Here is a 20,999-nt window from a genome sequence, read left to right on the forward strand (position 1 = left end):
TCTCCTAAAAAACAAACAAAAAACAAAAAAACAAAACAAAACAAAAAAAACCCACCCTGCACATTGATTTCAAGGCAATCCAGAACACTAGTGCTGATTCAATAATGGCAGTGGGGCACATGTGTGATTTTTGTCACCAGTAGAAACTGAGATCTCTATAGTTTTGTGTAGATGCATGGCACTAATACCTAATACACCCTTAGTCTCCAAGATTAGGAGTCAAATAGCCTTGAAAGTTTCAAGAGCTGCTCAAAGAGCAGGGTGGAACTGACTGGGAGCCCCAGCAGTGCACTTCCCAGCTCCCACACAGGCCTTCCCCTCAGGAGCTCTGCAGGCCTTTAATTCCTATTTCCATAATCCTTGGTGCTCCTGCGGACCTCCATGGACAATCATTTCTGGCTTCCCACAAATCCCAGGAACTCCCAAGATCATGGTATGCTTTTGCATTGTTTTATCACCAGCGACACAAGCAAAACAGAAATTAAGAAGCTATTGGGATAACCAGGCTTTAACAAGGTCATTAACCAAAGCTAATTTCAGAATTGTGTTATCTAAAAAAAGGCTAAGCGTATTTTATTTTTCTCCTTAAGATCCCATTTTGGTTAAAATTTCACTACTGGCAGTAATTCCGGCTCAGATCTACTAACTGACACAAATTGGAGTGTGTGGAGACACTCTGGAAGAAATTAAACATCTGCAGAAACAGACCCTGGGCTTTAGAACCTCAATCCTTAGAGGCAACGGTGGGGAGCACGATAGGCTAATGGAGCATCGGAAAACCGCTTAGGGAGCATGGCACTCTCAACTCCAGCAGCTACTCCTCTCAAGTACACACAGAGAGCCTAGCTAATACCACCAGGGTTAGATGATACTCTGCATCAAGTGGGCCAGTAGACACACAGAAGGATGCTACCAGAGGGGACAGTAGGTTATGCGACTTTCCTCAAGGGAGGCTGAGAGTAAGTGGTTGAGAAGCCCAGCCGGCCAGGACCACCTCTCGCTATTTTTCACAAACCTTGGATATTCAACAAGTTAAACCTTGGAGTATAACCCAACATCATATCGTCAGATATGGAGGCAAGGAAGCTCCGCCCCAGACAGCAAGAGAAGGAAAAGGCCCTCATTGAATTTCTTGTCATCTCTTTCCAAGCATTCTGACTCCCCTCACGTAAGAAGAAAAAAAAAATGAAAGGCATGGGGGTGGTGAAAAAAATCTAAGGGAAGGCAAGACCGTCTCTGTGTGAGGATGTGTCAACTCTGCCAAGACCTAGATGTGGGAGGCTAAACGAAAAATATCAATGCTATGAATGACAGTCTTGTCTGAAAGCTTGCTACCCTTGGGGCTCAGTGCTGGAAGTGGCAGAGAGAAACCAGAAAGGAAAAAGCCTCTGCTGACCCCTATGCCTTAGATCTCCGTAGAGTCTCTGTATCCTCAAGTTCAAAACCCTGAGGGAAACTGGAGGGGCGGATGGGAGTGGCCAGAGGAGGAGAAAACTTTTAAAGCAATTCTTTTTAAAGTCATGGGTGGAAATTAAGTTCAAAGGGGGTGAGGGGGAGTAATTTCCCTAAAATATACAGCTAGAAATTCTGCAGATAGCAGAAATTCACAGAGGCCAGCAGAGTGAATTGTCTATGAGGTCCCCCTTGCTCTATCTGTGTGTGTGTGTGTGTGTGTGTGTGTGTGTGTGTGTGTGTGTGTGTGTGTGTGTGCTTTCCCAGTTCACAGGAGGGCTCACAGGTGTCTTTTCTACTAGATGCAGCCAGTGTGCTTGCAGATAGAACCAGGCCCCAGACACACCTGCAGACCACCGCTGCAAGGCCAGAGCACACAGGCCAGTCCACTACCAAGGAGGGCCAGCTGCACAGACTGATAGGCTAATGCCCTCCATTCTGTCCTTCCCTTTATGCGTCTGGCCGAGTCCTTCTAATCTGAACAGATGCAGTGATAGCTAAAGGCTCTGGGGAGGGTTCCAAGCTGGTCTGAACAGACAGTGACATTCACTTCCTGTCCCTGCATCTCCGTGCTAAGAGACCCCTGGAAATGTGAGCGACCCGCCTGTCCTTCTCTCTGCTGCCAGGAAGAAGGGAGCATCCACCATCTGCTGGGAGGAGCTGCCACAGGGCAAGCGCAAATGCCTTTACTTCTTACCGGGGCACAGGCCACCTTGGCACACTCTCCTGTCTGGCAGGTCACTCGGCCCTGGTCACACACGCAGAACTCACAGGCCGAGCCCTTCCACATTTCATCCTGGTACCGCAGGACCCCACCGGATGAGCAACTTCTGGTAGCAGACACACATTCCTCACAGCACTGCCCGTGATGCCGGGCTCTGCTCTGACCCTGGAGAAACAGAGAATGGTAAGGGAAGGGCAGTCCCAGGAGACAATGGGAGCATCACAGTCAACATGCTTTCAAATACCTTTGCACATCTCAGTGGCGGGCAGGCCTGTTTGTGGCACCTGACCTGTCCCTGGTCACACATACACAGGGTGCAAGCATCTTCTTTCCACTGTTCGCCATGCTGAGAGACAGAGAGGAAGAAAGAGGGCAAACATCAAATGCCGCACGCATCAAACAGAGCTCAGACGCATACTTTCCCATTACGTTTTTCCATGCCGCAGCACTGAACATATTTCTGAGAAGCAAAGTTACTTATGCAAAAACGGCCTCTAAAAGAAAAAGATAACGAATTTTCAAATATATTTACATCTGGATTACATGGATGTAATCTGATGAGGGTCCCTATAGCAAGCATTGAGATGACCTGGGATTGCTGAGGTGACCTGGAAGACCCTATTGGTTGATTCCTTTGTGGACATTCTTTAGGTCTTTTTCGCCAGGAGCTTCTCTGGCACCTAGGGTATAGGAATTTTCCCAGATTTACTCAAATACTGGAGGTCAGAGAAATTACTCTCCAACCACGTCTTTCTTTCACCAGCCAGCAGCAATGCATACATGAACGTGGGCTTTCTGGCAATAAAAAGTCATCCATGGGACATCAGGGAGACATGGTTAAGGCAAACTCCCAATGTGAAGGTAACACCCAGACCTGAACTGATCTCTCCTACAGATCCCTCCCTACGGCAGCATCTCGTTTTCTCAAACAAATATTATCATTTCGGTTACTTTTACTGGGGCTTTTCTGGTACTTGCAGCCAAATAGATTCAAACATTTTCACAGCCTACCTCTTGAAGGGAAAAAGCAACCTACTACAAACCTGTCCAATAAAAATATCAAATGAGACTACTGTGCCAAACGGGACGTACACAGCACAGACAAGTGTTTCACACTGGGGGAGAAATGTCTCAGTGATTCAGAGCACTGACTGCTCTTGTGGAAGACCTGGGTTTGGGTCCCAGCATTCAAATAGGAGATCACAGCTACTTGTAACTCCAGTTCCAGGGATCCAATGCTCTTCAGGGCTTCAAAAACATCGGATATGCACATAGTGCATACAGACAGACACATAAAGGTTCACATACAGAAACACACACACACACACACACACACATATCTTAACTGAAAGATTCTTTTCCAACTAGCTATTTCATTCAGATTTTAAGGCAACCACCTAGAATTAATGAGACTCTGATCCCAGAGTCCCCGCTGACTGCCATCATCCCAATGTCTTAGAGTGGTGAGTAAGAGTGAAAATAAGCTGGGTTTATTTTGCATATGTTTTCTGCTTCAGAATGATATGACTGTTGTTTATATCATATATATGATATGTAGCTCTATATATGTATCATATATATCATATATGATATATAGGTACATGTGTATCATATATATGACATTGTTATAGCTCATATATGATATATCATTATATCATATATAATATATAGTTATATCATATATTACATATATACTATACACACACACACACACACACACACACACACACACACACACACACATATAACTTGAACACCCCCCCAGGACAGAGCATTTATTCATTCACTCAATTTGCTGAGGTCCCATTCATTTTATACCTGCCACAGTTTAGGCATGGTTGTGTGACTGTTTCAATAGTATCACTCAGTTTACAGCTTATTCCACTGTCAGTTTCTCAATGACCTGAGCTATCTACTCTGCCATCCCTGTGTTTCTTCCCAGTGTATAGGGTGAGGCTGTCCCCAAATATCCGTGCATAAAACCCAGTGAAAGGGCCAGCCATCCCCTGATCCTTGAAACTCAGCATAAACAGTCAGTGAGCAATCATTTCCCCCTCCTCTCCAGTGTGCGTGTGAACAGTAAGTTTTCCCAAGGTTTGTGAACTAGGTTTGGCGTGCCAGCACATTCTTTCGTATTTATAATCCCTTTCAGCTTAATTTTTTTCATAAAGGCTTTTCATGTACTGAAGAGGAAAAAAAAAGCCATTTGTGTACTGAGTTACTAATCCTGGCAACGGGTCCCATGTGAGGGTTGGGGGTTCTGTGGTTGGGAGGCATGAGATAGAAGTGTGAAGAACGTGTGTCAGGACACCCACGTGGAGCAGGCGGCAGTTACCTCGTACACTTGGCCAGCTGTCGAGCAGGATCGCGCAGAGCACTGAGAGCAGCATTTTCCAGGGACCCGGACGACGATTTCATCCTTGACACCCAGAGAGGGGACAATCCATCAAATCAAAGTATTAATCCACATCAGTAGGAAAATCTAACTCACAGCCATCTGAGCCACATGCAGGACAGCAAATCCTGCCATTGAGCATTCATTTATGTAAGCCAGGGAGGGCTCTGGTAAGGAGCAGTCTCCCCAAGGTTGGTGTGAACCTTAGAAAGTGGCTGCATGTCTTGCCTTCTACTAAAACCATCAATGACAGGTAACTATAAAAATAAAACAATACACGTGTTCACCAGGCATATCCTGTGTCCTGTCCATGACTCTCTGAGGTAGGTGGCCTTATTCTTGCCTTTAATGAGAGCACTAACAGTAGACAGGTTGTGTAACTTGCCTAAGGTCATATGGCTGACTGCTCATGTTAAATGATTGAAATAAAACTCCAAAGCCCTAATCGTATGAACAATTAAGAATATGTGTACTTCTCCTGACTCACATCTAAACTCGAAGGCAAAGGTTTCCCCTTCCTAGGTCAGCTGTTGCACTATGCATCTGTATTTTGATTTAAGCCATGTTTATATACATGTTAGAGACATCCTTAACACAAGCAAGAGTCAGTCATCCTTTAGAGATCTGAGAACAGGCACTGTGGAGAAATGTGTCAGAGATCCTACACCTGGAGAACCATCCTCAGCTGCCTTTTCTCTTCCTCTTCATCTCTACCACTACAACCAGTACCCCAGAAAAGTCAGGTCCGCATCTCTGTTGTCATAGCAACAGTATCTTCCTAGATGACACAGCATCAGCTTCCCATCTATCCCATAGCCCTCTTCAATATCTGGAGGGAGGATCATTTAGAAGGGAGAGAAGGAGAAAACTAACTAAGTTGCCTTGACTAAGAAATGGTAGTTACTACATAGAAGTCAGAACCTTCCAAAACAGCCCCCCCCCCACTTTCTCTTATGAGAAGGAGAAACAGGTTTTACTCTCATAGTTACTCTGGTTTTCCTTCTGGAAGAATAAGAAAGACAGCATACCTGAGATGGAAGGGAGAGTAGTCCTATGCCATCAAAGTTTCATAGAAAGTGCCAGTAATGCACCTCCATAATCATTTGGCAGAGGCATGCATTGCTATTCAAGTTTCTATATTATTATCTGATAGGCTTGTTTCAAATGCCTAAACCACTGGAACTAAAACAACAGCTGTTTCGGCTTTTTGTTTATTTGTTTGTTTGTTTTGTTTTATGGAGATTGTTTTCTTATTTAATACATAGAGTATTATGACCATTGATGTTCAACAGAATATGTGAAAACTGGATAGGCACCGAGAGAACTGAGCCTTTCTTGACTTCAGAATTCCTCAAAGAAATTTCAGTTGACAAAGTGAAGTAGACACATGTCATCATACTGACCTGTAACTTTACTATAGTGAACAGCTAGATGAACTAAGCTGTGCTAGAGTCAGTGTTAAGTCTTCTGTCAAGACTTTTATCGTGTGTGTGTGTGTGTGTGTGTGTGTGTGTGTGTGTGTGCACATAAGTATGTGCACAAGTATGTGGTGAATCACCACAGAGGCTAGAATTGGACTTTCCATCCCCTGGAGCTACATGGGTGCTGAGAAGCAAACTTAGGTCATCTCCAAAAGCAAGAAGTGTGCTTAACCATGAAACCATCTCCCGAGTCCCATCAGTCGATCTTAACCAACATGGGATAAACATGACCATTACAAATACTAACACTATACTTTCAGATACTCCGTTCAAATGCATGATCCAACTTGTACTAACATAGTACAGTATGGACTATGAACCATGTCCATTTTACCACCTATTTTTAAAATAAAGTTTTATAGGATTATGGACATACACCCATATACCTATATATATTACCTGTCCTCTTTATGCTATGATGGCGGAGATCAACAGCCATTTTTACTGTACAGCACACAAAGATGAAACTATTCAATCCCTTCTCAGAAAGATGTGTGCCCTAGATCTAATATAATATCTTCCATAACTGCAAAAATCCAGTACTAGAAAATACGGTGAATGAGATTACATTTGGGGAGGTAGAGTTACCAGGAAGACTATATTGGATTATGGTTGCCCTTAAATAAAGACTCTCGTGATAATGAAGTTTACAGTGCATTGTGTTTGAGAGCTCTTGACATAATACCTATCTATCACAGTTCATTGGAGAATATCAGAGCAATGATGCCACAAATAAAGTAGAAGTGACAGCCATCTTCCCGTCATTGCCAGGAATTTACTGACAATAAGACACTGTGTGGCCTTTTCTTACAAATAAGCGTCATCATCTCCTCCAAACCCCTGGCCTTTCTGGATCTGAGCTTGGTCCTCGTAAACTGCTATGTGAGGTGGGCAGGATGGCGATCCCAGAATCTCAGTCTTTCATATCTTTCATTCTACACCTAACCAGAGCCCAAAATAGCAGCAACACGACATAATCTGGAGGGTTGATCATAGACAGTGATTAGGAAGCTGGGTGGCTAAATGTTAAAGCCCCAGTCAAAGAAATAGAAAAGGCCCTTGGGACAACAGGGCAAACCAGAGGCAATAGCTTCCTTTCTTGTGTTGAGAACGTGAGTGGACCAGGCAGTGGAAATGGGAAAGATCATATCTCGGCACAACACAGCCACAGCAAGGAGCAGATCAGAGTCCTGAGCACCTGGCCACACACCCACAGGGGCAGAGTGGAGGGTAGGCCACTATCGTGGCATCCTTCAGTCAGTAAATAAGGCAAGACTTCTCTTGAGCAAGGATGAGGAAAGGGTGTGGGGAGCAAATGCAGAAGAACAGGTGATGTGAAAGGAAAATAACTCCTACTCACTCTGAAGCCAAAGCTGTTCAGTAAGAGCTGAGCATTCTGTAAGACAACCAAAGGGGAACCATGGAAATGTATTAAGTGTTAAATGACTCGGCAGCATTCCTAGGGAGAAAAGATCCAAAGAAACAAACTCCAGTGATTTCTCTTTCCTCTTTGTTTCTTTTCTTCTATTTACTTTTTCTTGCTTTGACCCTGGGCTTCCTGTGTACTGAGAATGATCCCTATGACTGAATTATGCCTCCTACAGTAGGTCTGATGAAGCAAGCATAGGTTGTGGGGACAGTGTAAGGAAGCACAGAGTGTAGTCTAAAGGTTATGAACAAGAGAGCAAATTAGGTCTGCTTCTTTGTTCTCTCATCTCTGCAACCTTCAGTCCTGGAAAGGGTAAACATCGACTTAAGAAGTTCTCCTCAAAGCTGAAGAAAGAGACCAAGTAATAAACGAGAGAATGACTGAGAGAAAGTAGAGCAATCTATGAGTCATAGATATTTCTAGAGAAAGAAAAATTGAAATAGAAATGATTCGCTAACACCAAGCTAGAAAAACAAAATCCAGAACACTGGAATAGAGTAGGAAAGGGCTCTATATTGAAAGTGAAAGAGAAGATACCATACGTGTAAGGCTTCCTTCAGATTGACTATAGTCGGCCATCTTGGTTATTTCCACCAGCCTGCCTACCAGATGAACCTGGTACAGATCCTAAGCCCCGTTAGAAAACATCATTCAATTCGTCAAGCATGTGTGCTGACCACTGCTATCTAAATACATTGCTAGATTTCAAGAAAGGCTACACACATTCTGATATGGCCCGTGATCATTTAGGTTCACAAGCAAATGACTTCGTCCTGTCTCAGAATGTAGGAATACACCTGCCTTGCTGAAATCCAAGATACATTCAAAATCCTCAGTGAACTCCATTTTGTGTGATCATGAATCTGCCTCTCTATTTTCAATTGCCCAGAGCATTGTATCTTTGGCAGACAGCTCTCATACATGCAGAATGTGTTTTTACAAACTGTATTTCACCTAGAAATGTCCTGGAAGATGTTTGCATTATAAGGGTTTTAAAACATTCTACAAGAATATATCATGGTAACACTAGCTGTAAATTGCAGAAGGGAAATAGGGCACCTTACAAGAGAACTAAAAAAACATACATCACCTTGGTCCTCGGGTGAGAGGAGAGGGGATATTGAAGTAAGAGATGGTTCCCCTAAGACCCTTTCTCAAACAAAGTCCCAAACATGAGATCAGAAGATGGTTATGGACACATTTAGGAAAAGCGAAGCACAAGAAAAAGGATTTTATGCATTGCCACAAGGGTCGAAGCAAGAGAGAACACAGAGCTTAGGCAACTCTGTGACACTGTAACCCCAAATCCAGTGGACGTGAGTCTACAGCCCTCTAAGTTCTAGACTTCAAATTTTCTCTTACGTAGTAAACAAGAAAATAATTCTCAAGTATGTGAAAACTCAAACAGCATACAAATAACCTCTCTTGAAAAAACAACCCAAATAAGAAGTTTAAATGCCTTAGATTAATCAATAGTGTAAGAAGTTGGTGGGATTCAAGGCTCAGAGATGGGGCCTTTGCTTCATATACCTGAGGCCCTGGCTTATACAGTGCCCCTGCAGCCCACTAACTGGTTAAATATCAGCAGGAATACGTCTCATCAAACTGCAAAGATCATTTTACTGAGTGAGGATACAGGGAATGGGTCGTGTGATGCAGTTGACAAGGTATCTGCACGAAAGGTGAGCTATCCAGTTTGGAATCATGATTTCATCAACGGAATGACTACTCCTCATTTGAACACAAAGAACCAAGACTCCTCTGATCACTACGGATAATCACGACCTTTTAGAAGGAGCTCATGAGCGCCAAACAAGCGTGAATCTCCTCTGTCATCAGGATTGGAAGAAATTCGCAAAGAAAGAATCGGAGCATCGGGATTATTTTCATTCTGCTTCCTGCCCTTTCCAAGCTTCCCTTAATTAGTGGAAATAACTCTTCTTATAATTAAAACAAGAGAAAACAAATGAACAGATAAATCTCTTAAGTCATAGAATGACTTAAGATGGGTTCAAATGTTCTGGAGCGCAGCTTTGGAAAACAGGTTTCTGGTGGCAAGGTTGCATTTTTTTTTATTACATTCCGTGAACAAATGCATACAAGACACACCTGATCACACCTGATCACACCTGCTTATCTTAGCAGCTACTGATCCTCTAATCGCTATAGCAAATCTTCATCAGGACTGATGCTTTGAAGCAGTGATATAGAACAGCTTGAAGTAAGAAATGCTGGCCATGATAGCTAGGACAAGTTACTTGCCCTCACCACACCTCTGCTTTCTTGAATACAAAATGAAGAAGGTAAAGAACTGGTACATAGTAAACACCTGAAAAGTGGTGGTGGTGGTGGTGGTGATGGTGGTGGTGGTGGTGGTGGTGGTGGTGGTGGTGGTGGTGGTGGTGGTGGTAAAGGAGGTGGTGGTTGGTGGGGTGGTGAAGGAGGTGGTGGTTGTGGTGGTGGGGTGGTGGTGGTGGTGGTGAAGGAGGTGGTGGTTGTGGTGAAGGAGGTGGTGGTTATGGTGAAGGAGGCGGTGGTGGTGGTGGTTGAGGAGGAGGAGGAGGAAAAGGAGGAGGTGGTAGTGGTAGTGGTGTTGGTGAAGGACGTGGTGGTGGTAGTGGTGGTGATGGTGGTGGTGGTGGTGGTGGTGGTGAAGGAGGTGGTGGTGGTGGTGGAGGAGGTGGTGGTGGTGAAGGAGGTGGTGGTGGTGGTGAAGGAGGTGATGGTGCTGTCCCAGCAGCTGCGAGGGTATTGATATTACATCAACAACAGCAGTTCTATGGGACTCCTCTATATCACTGCAGCAGCTAATACTTCTGAGATATTAAATGGCTCTAAGTGATGATAGATAGATAGATAGATAGATAGATAGATAGATAGATAGATAGATAGATAGGCAAAAAATGACTTAAGGATACAAAAGAGGCTGAGATCACTTACTATCAATTAGTCCTCAGGTATCATACTGAACTTCACCTTTTCACATTGATTACTTACATTGGTGCAAACAATGAGGGAATACTATGAATGAAGCAGACCTATATGTGCTCTCTTTTTAACGTAAGAAATGGTATTTCAATGGTTCCAGAGACTGAACTTCAAATGCAGGGTGACTATTTTACAATTTAAAGCAGAAGATTCTCAATGAATCTCCATTTCTCCACCTCCTTCATTGTAGTGGTAGGAAATTGTGAAGCTACCCACACTATACAGAGAGAACAAACTGTTGGACGAGTTAACATGCTCTGCCCGACACGAGAGCACTACCCAACACGATAGCGGTGAAGCAGTGTCCCATACAATTCCACCAAGACACTCCCTTGTGAGCTAGGACAAGGTGTGGTGGTGAACTGAGAGCAGAGGCAGGAGCGCAGAAGTTGGCATCATTTGGGCAATGCAATCCAGTCTTTCAATTAGATACATTTCCCTTGACTTGGCATTAAGCATTTCATGGCTAATAGGCTTTTGTCTGTCTTTAAAAATATTGCCCAATCGTCACAATATGTCATGTTATTGATTTTGTTTTATTTGACAAGAAGTACTACTCTCTAGCAACCAAATCTTGGGTTTGCAGCTTTTTCTTGGATCAAAAATGAAACTGTTTTTCCACTGGAGGCAAAACTCCTCTCACAGTTATCTGTCAACTTTCACAGCACATCCTTGGGAGCCTCTGGAAGAGGAGAAAACTATAAAACATTGCCTATGCTACAGATACTTGCAATGTATTCTTTCTTCCAGATGTGTGCGAACTGCCTAACAATTTGAAAATGGGATCAGTGTAGAGGAAGAGGATCCCACTATCCTGAATACCCTCCGAGGAAACACTGGGAGAATCTGAATCATTGTCCTATAAGAATCAAATTGTGTACATCTGGACAATCGTGTTCAAAGACATGTCTGTGTCTTTAAAAAAGTAGACTACATGTATACATAAGAGAAAAGTATGAAACCTCATCTCTTTCCTGAGTTCGGCAGATGTTTAGTCTGACATTTTGTTGGGGGAAACATCTGCATTTCAAGCTGGAGGCTCCCTTATGTGTAGCCCTAAGGCTTAATCTCATTGTGCAACAATTTCCTAAATGGTGGGTAATTAGACCTATCTGTATCTTCTAAGGAAAGAAGAAGAAGATAAAAAAAAGAAGACATCTTTGAGGTTGTCTCTGAAAATGTAAGGAAAATGAAACAGCCCTGGCTTAAAGGTTCTAGTGTTTTCTGAGGTGGGGGCCTAACAATACCTCAAAAAAACAAAACAAAACAAAACAAACAAACAAAAAAAAAACCAAAACAAAAAAAACCTCTGGAAATTCTTCAGCAGTCGGCTCCCTGTGAAAAGTCTACCTTGGCGTTGTCTTCCTTACCTGGTTACAAAATAGAGGTTGACACTGGGCTGTAAAGCACTGCGTGAGTCCATTTCTGCATACACACTTGGCACAGTGGCTCAGTGGCCAATCCTCTCCATCTTGAAACACGTGGCCATCATAGGAACAGGGTTCTGAAAGGACAACGGCGTAGGGTTAGGGGAAGTTATGCATGTGTGGGTCTCAGGCTCAGGACCACTGCAGAGGTGATGAGGGACGCTGATGGCCTTGGATTTCATGCTCTGCTGTTGTTACTTTGCCACTTCCAGTGAAGGTGGTTGGGTTATGCAGCCTCAGTCCATGCATGATCCCATGTCCTGCTGGCTTCCCAAATTCTCAGCTGCCCTGCCCTCCGCCCCCAGTCCCTTTCACCTCATCAGGAAACTGGTTCTTGGAGGGTGGGTTTGTTCATGTGTTCTATGTGCCATGACCCAATGGAAATTATAGGGAGCCTGGGAGTGTCTCCTCTCACCCTTTGAGTATTCTGACCCATGGGAGCATATAGAAAATACAGAATTCTTCACCTACAGAGAAAGCATAGATGCAAAGGTAGAGCTCTCTTTACTTTTTGAACAGGAAATGTATTTATTCCAGTTAGGGAGCAGCTCCTAAAGGATGCACCTAATCCTTCAAGAGATTCCTAATCTCTTGAAGCGAAAGGCCTTTAATATGTCTTTTGCACAAATGACCAATGAAAAATGCCTCATAGCTAAGAGTGAGCCCCAGAAACAGGGGCAGCACGGGCAGGCTTGGCTGCTTGTGGATTTTCACATTGAGGGTGAGTTTGCTCAAAGCAGTTGACCGTGCTCATATCGGCTGGCTGGTGAGTTCTGAAATGCATAAGGCAAACATTCTACTTCCATGGTTTCATGGGCATGCTTTTAAACCTGCAGTATCTCCAGAGCAAAGCTCTGTAGAGGTGAAGTAACTATGGATTGGAAAGAAGCCAGGGCGACAGTTTTCAAAGGGGAAAGATGAGAGTATGGGTTCCAATTGACATGAATAAAGTATTCTAATCATTAGATGTAAGCAGAGAGCATGATGGGATACTCAAAATTCCTACCTCTAATAAAGTCCATACTATTACCTATCAAATTGCAACAGGGCATGTGTCTCTAAAATATAATGAGAGGGATGCATTTCGTTCAAAGGATAAGTCTAGAAGCATGTTTGTAGCTTGGTGAGAGAAAGCCAGGCACCTTAGCTTATAGCAGGAGTAATCTGTTCAGTGAGGTTGCAGAAAGAGACCCACCCCATACCCTGTCACGGCTGTGCTTGTCTTAGGGAAAGACATTAATTACATCATCTCCAAAACCAACAGACAGATTGGCAGTAACAATACTACACAGAGAACAGGTCTGGTCCTTCCGTCTATCAAGGGAGAAAGGGTGATCTTGGCCTCATGAAGTCAAACCAAAGGACTGTTTCCTTGCTCCTTTGTGTCTCAGATGATGGAGTTTAGAGGGATTCAACTGGCCAAGGCAAAATGTACAAATAAGAGACAACAGACTCTCACGTTTTCAATGCGACCTTTGCTGTGGTAACACCTTGGTTCAAATAGGAAGGGGCTCCAGAATCTTTGATCCATACTGAACAAGGAAGACGAGAGTGGAGGTGCCATTGTTACTTCAAAAGCAGAGAAGTTCCTTACCCACCAGCCCATACTTACTCCCAGTTCCCACACAGATAGGGCAGCAGCGTCCTTCAGCAAGGAATTCTAGCTCCTGTGGTCCACATGATAATGGGGTGCATTGTTGGTGTGAGCATCTCACCTCTCCATAGGTGCAAGAGCACAAAGTACATGGACCTGAGGCCCACTCTGTGCCATGCTATAAGTCAAATAAAAACAAAATGGTTAGCTCTACACCCCAGACTTCTGACTGCTCAACAGAAAGAAACCTTCTCTTGTACAGCATGAGAGCTTAGAAAAGATGGCAAAGGATTGAATTGGCAAGGTTTTACTGGAGATTGTAGTCTACTAGAGACCAATTTAAAGATATATCTATCTCCTTTTGAATACCTCTGTTATGATTTGCAGACGCTCTGCCCAGGGAGCGTCACTCTGAGAAGGTGTGGCCCTGTTCAAGCAGGCGTGGCCTTGTTGGAATGGGTGTGTCACTGTGGTTGTGGGCCTTAAGATCTTCATCCTAGCTGCTGGGAGCAAGTACCTACTACAAGCCTTCAAATAAAGATGTGGAACTCTCAGTTCCTCTTGTACCGTGTCTGCTTGAATGCTGTCATGTTCTCGCCTTGATGATAATGGACTGAAGCTCTGAACCTGTAAGCCAGCCCCAATGAAATGCTGTCTTTTATAAGACTTGCATTGGTCATGGTGTCTGTTCACAGCAGTAAAGCTCTAATTAATACACCCTTCAAGATTTTCTTTAAAAGTTTCAGAGAGATGGGAGAAGAAGGCAGATGACTCCAACGCCATCGTCCTAGTTTCTTTTCCCACTGTCATGATACTCCGAGCAAAGCAACTTATTGTGGTTCACAGGTCAAGTTGTAGATTTACAGAAAGGGAGTCAAGGTGGGAGTAGCACGGAGCAGTTATATCGTCAAATGCACAGTCAGGAAGCAGAGGGGACAATGTAGGCCACTGCTTAGTCTTACTAGCTGCATAGTCCAGGACCCCATCCAGTGAACAGTGTCACTCACAGCTAGTAAGTGTTCCCGCCACCATTAATGCAATCAAGGTAAGACGCTACAGTCATGCCCAGACACCTGTCTCTTACTTAAGTCTAGACAGTCAAGTTGTCAATTGATACTATCACATCTATCATTTAAAAGAAAAAATATGAATCCCAAAGTAAAATGAATACAAACACACCTTCAGGGTTCTTCACAATAGTTCAATCATATATTTTGAGGTGAATGTTTATGATGCTGTTTACGTTGGACTGGAACTCCTTGGGTTAAGTAATCCTCTTGCCTCAATCTCCCTAGCAGCAGGGAATGCAAGAGTGTGCCACCATGCATAGTCTATCAAGTTACTCCTTTATATGGGAGGCACTGGGTGGGGACCAAACCCAAGATCTTTCTCATGCAAAACACATACTCAACTGACACTTAGCTACGACCCTGGTCTCAGATTCTCTCCCTTCCAATACCTCTCTTTGGATCTGCTTCCTTTTTTAACTTGCAATCCTGATTCGTCTACATATTCTCATTCATATTCATAACTAAATTCTCATTCTCTCTCTCTCTCTCCCCCCACCCCCTGCATACTGACACATACACACCCACTGATCTCACATTCTTAGGAATTATATAGAAGGGCCAAAGTAGTCCCCTACTCTATCTAGTTCATCCACAACTGTAGAGCAAAAAAGATGGCCCCAGGAAAGCTATTCAACAGCATATATAAAACCTTTTAACCTGCTTTATGCTGGGTTATCACAATCTCCATGTTTGGGGAAGTAACAAAAATCTCTAAATTAGTCATCCTCAGATGTGATGCCAAATGAACCAGCATGTCAACATCTGTGTGTGTGTGTGTGTGTGTGTGTGTGTGTCCTGATTAGAGAAATAGCTGCCCCAGCACTCAGACTCAGAATGATCAAATGCTGTACCTACCAAGGTTCATAGTGAAACTAGTTTGATGAATACTTTCCTAAATACTGGACCCTGGTCCCGTTTGCCTCCTTTAAAGCTCGCCATGATGGGTGTGCTTCAACACACATCACATATGGGTTCTTACCAAAGTATCACACATCCTACACGTCCAGTCACCAAAATATAACCTAGGGATTCCACCTAGAAGTTGTAAAAGCAATTCTCTTGCTTTTTCAATCTGGCATCTAAAATAGTTTTCCATCTGAGACACAAAGGAGCCTTATCTTACCTGAGCAAGTCAGTTCTCCATTACTGTGCAAGCCTGCCAAGTCTATTATTATGGAATTAGGAAGACTCTGCTATTTCTGTAACAACCTTAGTACCAGGTAGTCAGAGTGACCCAGTGATCTGAGTCTCAGCTTTCTCTCATACTACTCTCTCCTGCAGACAGACTTCCAGAGACTGCAAGAGAGCAGCTGTACACACAAGTGCTGTGGTTGAGCCAAGCATTTCCCGCACTAGCGTGCATACTTTCAGGTTTTCAGGTCCTTTTTACCTGGGGAATGGGGTTCAGTCAACCTTGTTTCCTTGTATGTAAAAACGAAATGATATAATCGTGTTATGTCACTAGGAGCTTTAGAAAGGTTCAGAAGGTGCCATGTTGAAGAGACAGCTAGAGCCCATGTGGGCACACAACCGGGACTCACAATGGATACAGCAGTGGTTGACAGAGCCTACAGCAGAGAGGTAATGGGTAAATGTCACACAGATGACATATCCTTTCACATGTGAGAAAACATGATTTTGGGATCTAATGTGCTGTATGGCTATTCTAATTAGCTTAACAGTGATGTCACTTCACAGTGTACATGCACATCAACTCCTCACAGGTAAGACCTGGATAGATTCCAGTCTTGCTTGTCAGCTACACCTTTCAAACACCTTATAAATAAAAGAAGGTGCTTACTCCTCCCCTCCCCTTCCACAACAAGGCCATGGGTTTTGTCTGCTTCTTTTGTTTACTACGTTTGTTTGGTTTTACTTGGTTGTTTGGTAGGCTGGCTATTTTTTAAGAGAAGCTTGTCCCTGCTAATTTAACTTTTAAAAAGTTATCTGAAGAAAATAATCAATGACATGTAAAAGGGCTTTACTTTATGGATTCCACCTTGTTCTTTGTAGTGAAAGTGCAACCTTTTTTTTGTGTGTGAAAAATGTAAAACCACCCATGTGGTCACCAACAGAGAATAATGTTCTCCAAGAGTGCTCCTGGAAAGTAGTTATAGCATTATTGTAGAAAGGGGGAGATATAAAGTGTGCATTCGACATAGTTTCCTCCTATGTGAAAACACTTTTGAATGTCTTATCTGTCTACCAACCAACCTGCTCATCTGCCACCCTCATCTGCCACCTCTCCATCCAATGACAGAAAATGACAGTCAAGAGACTGTTAACAGTGGTTTCAGGACACTAGCGTTACTCATGGATTTTATTTTTTCTTGTGTATTTTTTTTATTGTCCAATTGTTCAAACTTTTGTCATAACAAAGCAAGTTACTATTTGAAATATCTAATGAATCACCTAATGTAAGTCAAATCTGAATACTATATAAAACAACTTGAAGTGAGAGACTTTACTTTGTTAAAAGAAAGCTAAACCTCGCATTCTGGTACTAACCAAGTTCTACCTTGCTTTGTTTCTGAGATCAGATGAAATTGCGCATACACAGGGTCTTATGGCCATAGACAAAAGGCCATATTTCTAAGTGTCTAGACATTTCAGTTTACTAAAACGAGACCTTGCGTTTTGTTAAAAAAAAAAAGTCAGTGACTTGTTTCTAAAACATCTGTAATCATACCACCTTTCAGACACAGACCACAAAAATTAACTGTAATAACAGCCTGTCAATCACCAAGGTTTCTCATTTGTAAAATGAAAGGGCTGGGTTAGTAAAGCTCTTCAGTACCTTCGGGCCCTGTGATCATGTGAATCTATCATCTCATTCAGGAGACATGAAATTAAGCAGTGGCTTCTCCCTTCATAAAATCTTGAGAATTATAAGAATATCAAAGATCATTCAGGACGGAGACTCCATTGTTGCATGTCAAAGCCACACACCTATCTCCTGCAGGTGATCTGACATGCACAGGGCAAGGGAGGAGAATTAATCCCTCATCTCCTGAGAGGATGATCCCTGAATACCCGCCTCCATTTTTATCTTCTGCCTCTATCCGGGAACAAGTGTCTCCTCCTTCCCCAGAGTACACTGAGGATTGATTGGCAATGCATGCAAAACACTCAGCCTAAAGATCAAGGGGTCCGGCACATGCCAAATGTTATTTATATCTATAGCAATAATTTCACAGGGTTCTCCATACCCATTTACAAATGCATTCTTTTTAATAAACACCGTGGCAGCAAAGAGAGCTATGTAAAATCAAGGAGTAACACATGCCATCAGGCAATGCTCCCACCAGAACCAGCTTTTGCTGCGCCATTTTAACCTCATTAATACCCTTTGAAAACATGAGAATTTTGGCACCTAGCAATAGCAAATCCTACAGACAACGTCTTAGATATACTCTTTTGTGCAGTCAACTAACAATTTAGTGAGTGTTGACAGAAGTCCAAAGGATAGATATGGTCATAAAGTATCTGCCTGGCTTGCTGACAGAACAAAAAGAATACTTTTTTTTCGTCACATAATTTGCTCCTGTTACAAGGTTATAAGTTCAGAATACTAAATATCTCAAGAGTCCTCAGTGGGTTTTTAGAATCGCACCCTCTACTTTGAGTAGAACAAAGCTAGATCATTTCTTCTGGCGCGTCCATTAATTTAGCTTTCTTTTGCCCTCTTGGGAAGGGATTTAAGGACGCTCCCTATGCTTCTCTTTGCACAGTAGGATTCACACGAGCCATTGCCTCCTGATGCTTTCTGTCTTGGGTGAATCTTCATGTGCTCTCTTCTTCAACTCAAGTTGTTATGCTTTGGGATTAAATGAGTGAGGAAGAGAAAAGGAGATTAATGGTGTTTCCTCCTCCTTAGAGCCAACCACACAGGGACAAGAAAACAATTATTCACACACCTCCTCGGAAAACACATTTGAGGCTTGTGCCCTGACTGGTTGGCGAGGTTGGCAGGATCCCAAGGAGAATGTATAGAGATCTCACAGGAGAGGTTAGAGATAAAATCGTCTCCCCTAGTTCTGGCTATAACAATCTATATTACAACGCACTGCTAAGCAACCTGGAGGCAGCCAAGGGGCTCCAGCATTTTCCTAACTTAAGGAAAGGTCTTTAGGCTTGTGGTGGCTTGCTGAGTGAGAGCTGTATATGTTATTGACGCCTGCAGACAGAGGCATCCTTCCTTAGGGCTTCGCTTTCCACTGTGGGGTACCTACCCCATGGCCCTGAACTCAGCCTTGTGTTGACTTCTCTGAGCTTGAACCGTGGTTACATGGTTACCCTCGAGCCCCTACTAAATCTCTCAGCAGGCCCAAGCTTCCACTTTGGACCACAAGAGCGGAGACCTAAAACACCGGGCTAATTTACAGCCGCCAGGAAAGTCACCGTAACCAGCCCTCTGAGATGCCAGCCAGCAGCCAGAGAGAGGCTTACTAAAGTGAAAACTGCTTCTTAAATAAGCTAAAAGGAAAGGGGGAGGTAGGGTTGGGTGACTGAGAGCCAGGGAAAACTCTAGCAATGTGGATGACAAGGCCAGGCTCAGAGAATAGCAGATGTTACCTTCTCAGGAAAAGTCAGTAATACTGGACTTGGAAGAAAACCTAGAGGTTGTGGTGAGGTTTGGGGGGTAAGAAGACAAAGATCATAATCACTATAACTTGTGGTGAACTTTGGTTTTATCACTACTTTAAAAAAAAATCAATCTCCAGGTCTATTTGAAGAAGGAGACCATGAAAGATTTCTCAGCCAAGCCACAGTTCTCAAAACGCAACCCTTTTTGAAGTTACACCAAGTACCACCAATAGAAGGATAGCATTTTCTGAGGGGATACGATTTGAAAGGACAGACAGGAAACCCGGCATGAACACGTTCCTAGCCACTGTAGAGCTTTCAACATTTTTGCAGCAGGAGTGAGCTGCAAGGGGGCAGAGGGAAGGGCAAATTAAGAGGCACAGGGGACCTAACCCACAAGAGACCTGTGGCTTAGAAATGCCCGGCCACCCACAACAGGGACTGCATATGCCTGAGATAAGGACACTGAAAAGAAGAAGAACGCATTGAGTAACAGCCTGAGTTTTCTACCCATCGATATCTGCTGACCTTCGGAGAAGGGTCAGTGCCAAGTTCTAGGTTAATTTAGCAGGCCAGATGACTATGAAGATATTCAAATGGTTATTAATGTCCTTGGACAAGTTAAAATATAAGACTGTACATGTGTACAAATGTCACACAAGCAAACAGATGGTGCCCATTGAATGACCCAGGCTGAATTGCAAAGATAAGCCCTGTGAGGGTGCTCTTAAATAATTTTGACATCTATCAACTCCTATCACTGGTACCAAGCCTTTCCCATGTATCTGGTTTTCTCTCTCCCAGCCAAGATCCTGATTTTATTTTGACTACTAGTATTCCCCATGCTTCTAGCATGCAGCACGGAATTTAGCCAACTGGAACAACACACCTGTTCTAATCATGAGGAACTGGCATTAATCTTATCACCAGTCATCCCCGCAGGACCCTCACTTCACAGGGATCATGTGAGGCAGTTCAGGGTGACACCCCCTTACAGGACATACTGGCTCCAGTGACATACGCATATTGACAGGTGGGGTCAAGACCTTTGCAGGGCAGATCCTGACTCGGTGTCTTTTAGCAAGACATTGTACAGAACGGAAAGAGCTGTTTCCTACTGTTACTAGGAGACAGTGGGCCAGGTAAGAGGATCTGGTCCGTGGGGACATGAGCATTGTACTCAGTGAGTGTTAAGTGCATTCACTGAATAGGGCCTGAGAGTGGGTTTATCAAGTCCTGCTAACCCACGCTCCCTCCTGAATAGGCAGCGATGCTAACTCCAGGGACATTTTGTATCAGGTGGAAGATGAGCATTAACGCAAAGAGCCTTTGTTTCTTCTCTGCGTGCAACTTTGCCTTGTAGGACAGGCTAATGTTTTAGCAAGGGTAGAAAGGGATGATTTTCATAATTTCTACTATAGATCTCACAACAATATAAATCTGTGTTTAATGTAGCATTTAGTATCTACAATTAAGCCTGTAGGCTCTAGGAAATACGGTCTAAGGAGTAAAAAGTAAATCTTTGGGACAGATTATCAGGACTTTGGTTCTTGATGGAGGAAAGTAAAGGATAATAATCTAAGAAAAGTTTGCCCGTGCCTGCAGACATTGCTAGTGGTCAAGACTGAGGATTGTTCCTCCCCTCTAGTGAGGAAAGGCCAGGGAAGGCACTGGACTCCCTACAATTCCTCTGAGGGCCCCAAACAAGGTCTCTAAGGTCGATGCCTTGAAACTGAAAAATCTTTATCCAAAAGGAAACATCCCTGAACTGTGTGAGTCAAAAGGCAAAATGCTCAGCTAGATCATGTCATTTCATAACAAGTAACACGACACGGGCAAGTGGTTCAAGCTC

At 43.4% G+C, this 20,999-nt stretch overlaps 1 protein-coding gene across 1 annotated transcript in view; it reads right to left on the reverse strand.

Annotated features, from left to right (window-relative positions):
• Fras1 (Fraser extracellular matrix complex subunit 1) overlaps window positions 1–20,999 on the reverse strand; it is a 250,306-nt gene that overhangs the window by 221,334 nt on the left and 7,973 nt on the right. The window contains exons 4-8 of the mRNA XM_032916779.1: window positions 13,509–13,668; window positions 11,840–11,973; window positions 4,512–4,595; window positions 2,421–2,522; window positions 2,150–2,341 (exon numbers count right to left, since the gene is read on the reverse strand). Of these exons, the coding sequence (XP_032772670.1) occupies window positions 2,150–2,341; window positions 2,421–2,522; window positions 4,512–4,595; window positions 11,840–11,973; window positions 13,509–13,668 (672 nt within the window). The remainder of the gene's footprint in view (window positions 1–2,149; window positions 2,342–2,420; window positions 2,523–4,511; window positions 4,596–11,839; window positions 11,974–13,508; window positions 13,669–20,999) is intronic.

The sequence above is a fragment of the Rattus rattus genome, chromosome 11 (assembly GCF_011064425.1).
Source record: "Rattus rattus isolate New Zealand chromosome 11, Rrattus_CSIRO_v1, whole genome shotgun sequence".
NCBI classification, from domain to species: domain Eukaryota; kingdom Metazoa; phylum Chordata; class Mammalia; order Rodentia; family Muridae; genus Rattus; species Rattus rattus.